Source organism: Diospyros lotus, chromosome 8, assembly GCF_014633365.1.
Source record: "Diospyros lotus cultivar Yz01 chromosome 8, ASM1463336v1, whole genome shotgun sequence".
Lineage (NCBI taxonomy): Eukaryota > Viridiplantae > Streptophyta > Magnoliopsida > Ericales > Ebenaceae > Diospyros > Diospyros lotus.
In genome coordinates, this window is record NC_068345.1 from 20,515,787 (window position 1) to 20,518,004 (window position 2,218).

General features: G+C 46.6%; 1 protein-coding gene across 1 annotated transcript; it reads right to left on the reverse strand.

Moving 5' to 3' along the window:
- Window positions 1-1,147: 1,147 nt before the first annotated feature.
- On the reverse strand, window positions 1,148-1,786 carry LOC127808565 (cold shock domain-containing protein 3-like). Its single transcript, XM_052347134.1, has 2 exons — window positions 1,660-1,786; window positions 1,148-1,584 (listed from the first exon to the last, which is right to left on the reverse strand). The coding sequence occupies exons 1-2, from the start codon at window positions 1,784-1,786 to the stop codon at window positions 1,148-1,150; spliced, it is 564 nt and encodes a 187-aa protein (XP_052203094.1).
- Between the last annotated feature and the right edge of the window lie 432 nt (window positions 1,787-2,218).

The window sequence follows — 2,218 nt, forward strand, 5'->3', positions numbered from 1 at the left end:
ACAAATTCAAAGTGTCCATACCGGGTAAGAAAAGCAGTCTTCAAAATATCTTCATCTCTTACTCGAATCTGATGATAGCCCGACCTCAAGTCAATCTTCGAGAAGACCGACACTCCTTGTAACTGGTCCAGTAAATCATCCACACGAGGGAGAGGAAACTTATTCTTTAAAGTTACGTGATTCAGTTGCCGATAATCGATGCATAACCGTAGTGACCTATCCTTCTTCCTCACGAATAAGATCGGTGCACCCTAGGGTGAAATGCTAGCCCTTATCTATTAACTCTTGTAACTGCATCTTCAATTCTTTCAACTCATTCGGAGCCATTCTATAAGGAGCTTTAGATATAGATTGAGTTCCAGGTATCAAATCGATCGAGAAGTCAATCTGTCGCCAGGGAGGTAAGCCTGGCAAGTCCTCTGGAAAGACATAAGTAAACTCACACACTATTGGTATCTCTATAATCCACACCTTATGATCCTCACTTGTCACCACAAAATCCAAGTATGCTTTGCAGCCATGTTGTACCAACTTTTCCGCCTTCATAATTGAAATCATAGGAGTGGAACTAACGGGCTTGATCCCCCGATACATAATAGTAGGCTGTTGAGGTAATTCAAAATAGATAATCTTCTGTTGGCAGTTGACCTTGGCCTAGTGTCAAAAGAGCCAATCCATACCCAGAATAAGATCAAAATCTCTAATATCCAACACTATCAAATCTCCCAGGCATACCCTGTCATCCACCATGATCTCACAGTTCCTAAGGACTTTGCTACCCACTAAAACCAAACCTCCCGGAGTATCCACCGCTAGGTGATATGGTAAAGAAGGAAGTCTTAGGAATGGTAACATGACACACCACAAATGGGGCAATGAATGAATGGGTGGATCCTGTATCAAATAGCACATGCACATCCATACCACACAGAGAAAGAATACCTTGCATTGTCTCATTACCCTTCTCAGCATCTGCTGCAATGAGGGCAAATACTCGACTTGGCACCGAAGGTCTGTCAGAAACTAGTGGAGGTTGCACCGGTGGTAATGTTATATGTGGAGCTGCTCCTCTTAGTGCAGGTGGTCTCTAATTAGGTCTAGGTCCCTGCCCACCAAATTGTTATCCCCCAAACTGAGGCTGGGATACTCATGGGCAGTTATCTGCACGATACCCTTTCTGGCCGCATCGAAAACAAGTCACATTTGCATCCCTGGACACATTCACTGACCCTTGGTGCTGTGGGCAATCCTTACGCTGATGTCCTTGCTGTCCACACACATAGCATACACCACCCCCAAATTGGTAAACTCCTCCATGCCTCTTCCCATAAATACTACATGACGGTGGTCCTATCACACCCTTTACTGACTGTGCATCCCACCTTCTCTTCTTGTTCCTGCTGGGCCCCTGTGATGACCCTACTCCCTTCTGTGCTTCTTGTCTTCCCTTAGCTTCATTTAAGTCCCTTCCTATCACATAATCTCGCTGTACAATAGTGGAGAAGTCCAAAATCCTCGCTCCCGCCAAGGCGTGATGAATCTCAGCTCGAAGACTTCTCTGGAACTTTGCCGCCTTCTTTACCTCTGTAGAGATCAAGTTAGGAGCAAACCAGGCTAAAGAAGTAAACTCGGACTCATACTAGGCCACAGTGCTACTACCCTGCTCTAACTCAATGAAATCATACATCTTCTGTTCACATACCCAATCAAGAATAAAGTGCCTGTTGAAAGTCGCCTGAAACTCCGCCCACTTTAGCTCTCGATTCCCGAACCGACGTCGCACCATCTCCCACCAACTCTTGGCATCACCACACATGAGAAAGGTAGCTAGCTGTACCTTTTATTGGTTGATACAATCCACAGACCGGAGATGTTTCTCTATCGATAACATCTAGGTCTCTGCAGCCGCCACGTCCACGCCCCCATAAAACTCTGGTGGTTTGAGTGTCATAAAATTCTTGAGTAGCTGGCTCCCAGTATTGCCGCTCGCTTCTGGTAGTACAAGTCCTAGGGTTCAGCAACAGGGGACTTCACCTCAACTTCCTGTCGTGCTTGATCTGGTTGTGCCTGATTAGCCACAAGCGTCTCCATCGTCCTCATTATCCCTGCCAGATTCCCTCCAACCTCTGCCATCTCCTGGTACCAATCAGCACCGGGCTCCTCAGGGATGTCAAGAGTGGACTCAACTCGGCCACGCCTTGGTTCACGGGTCAGCAGA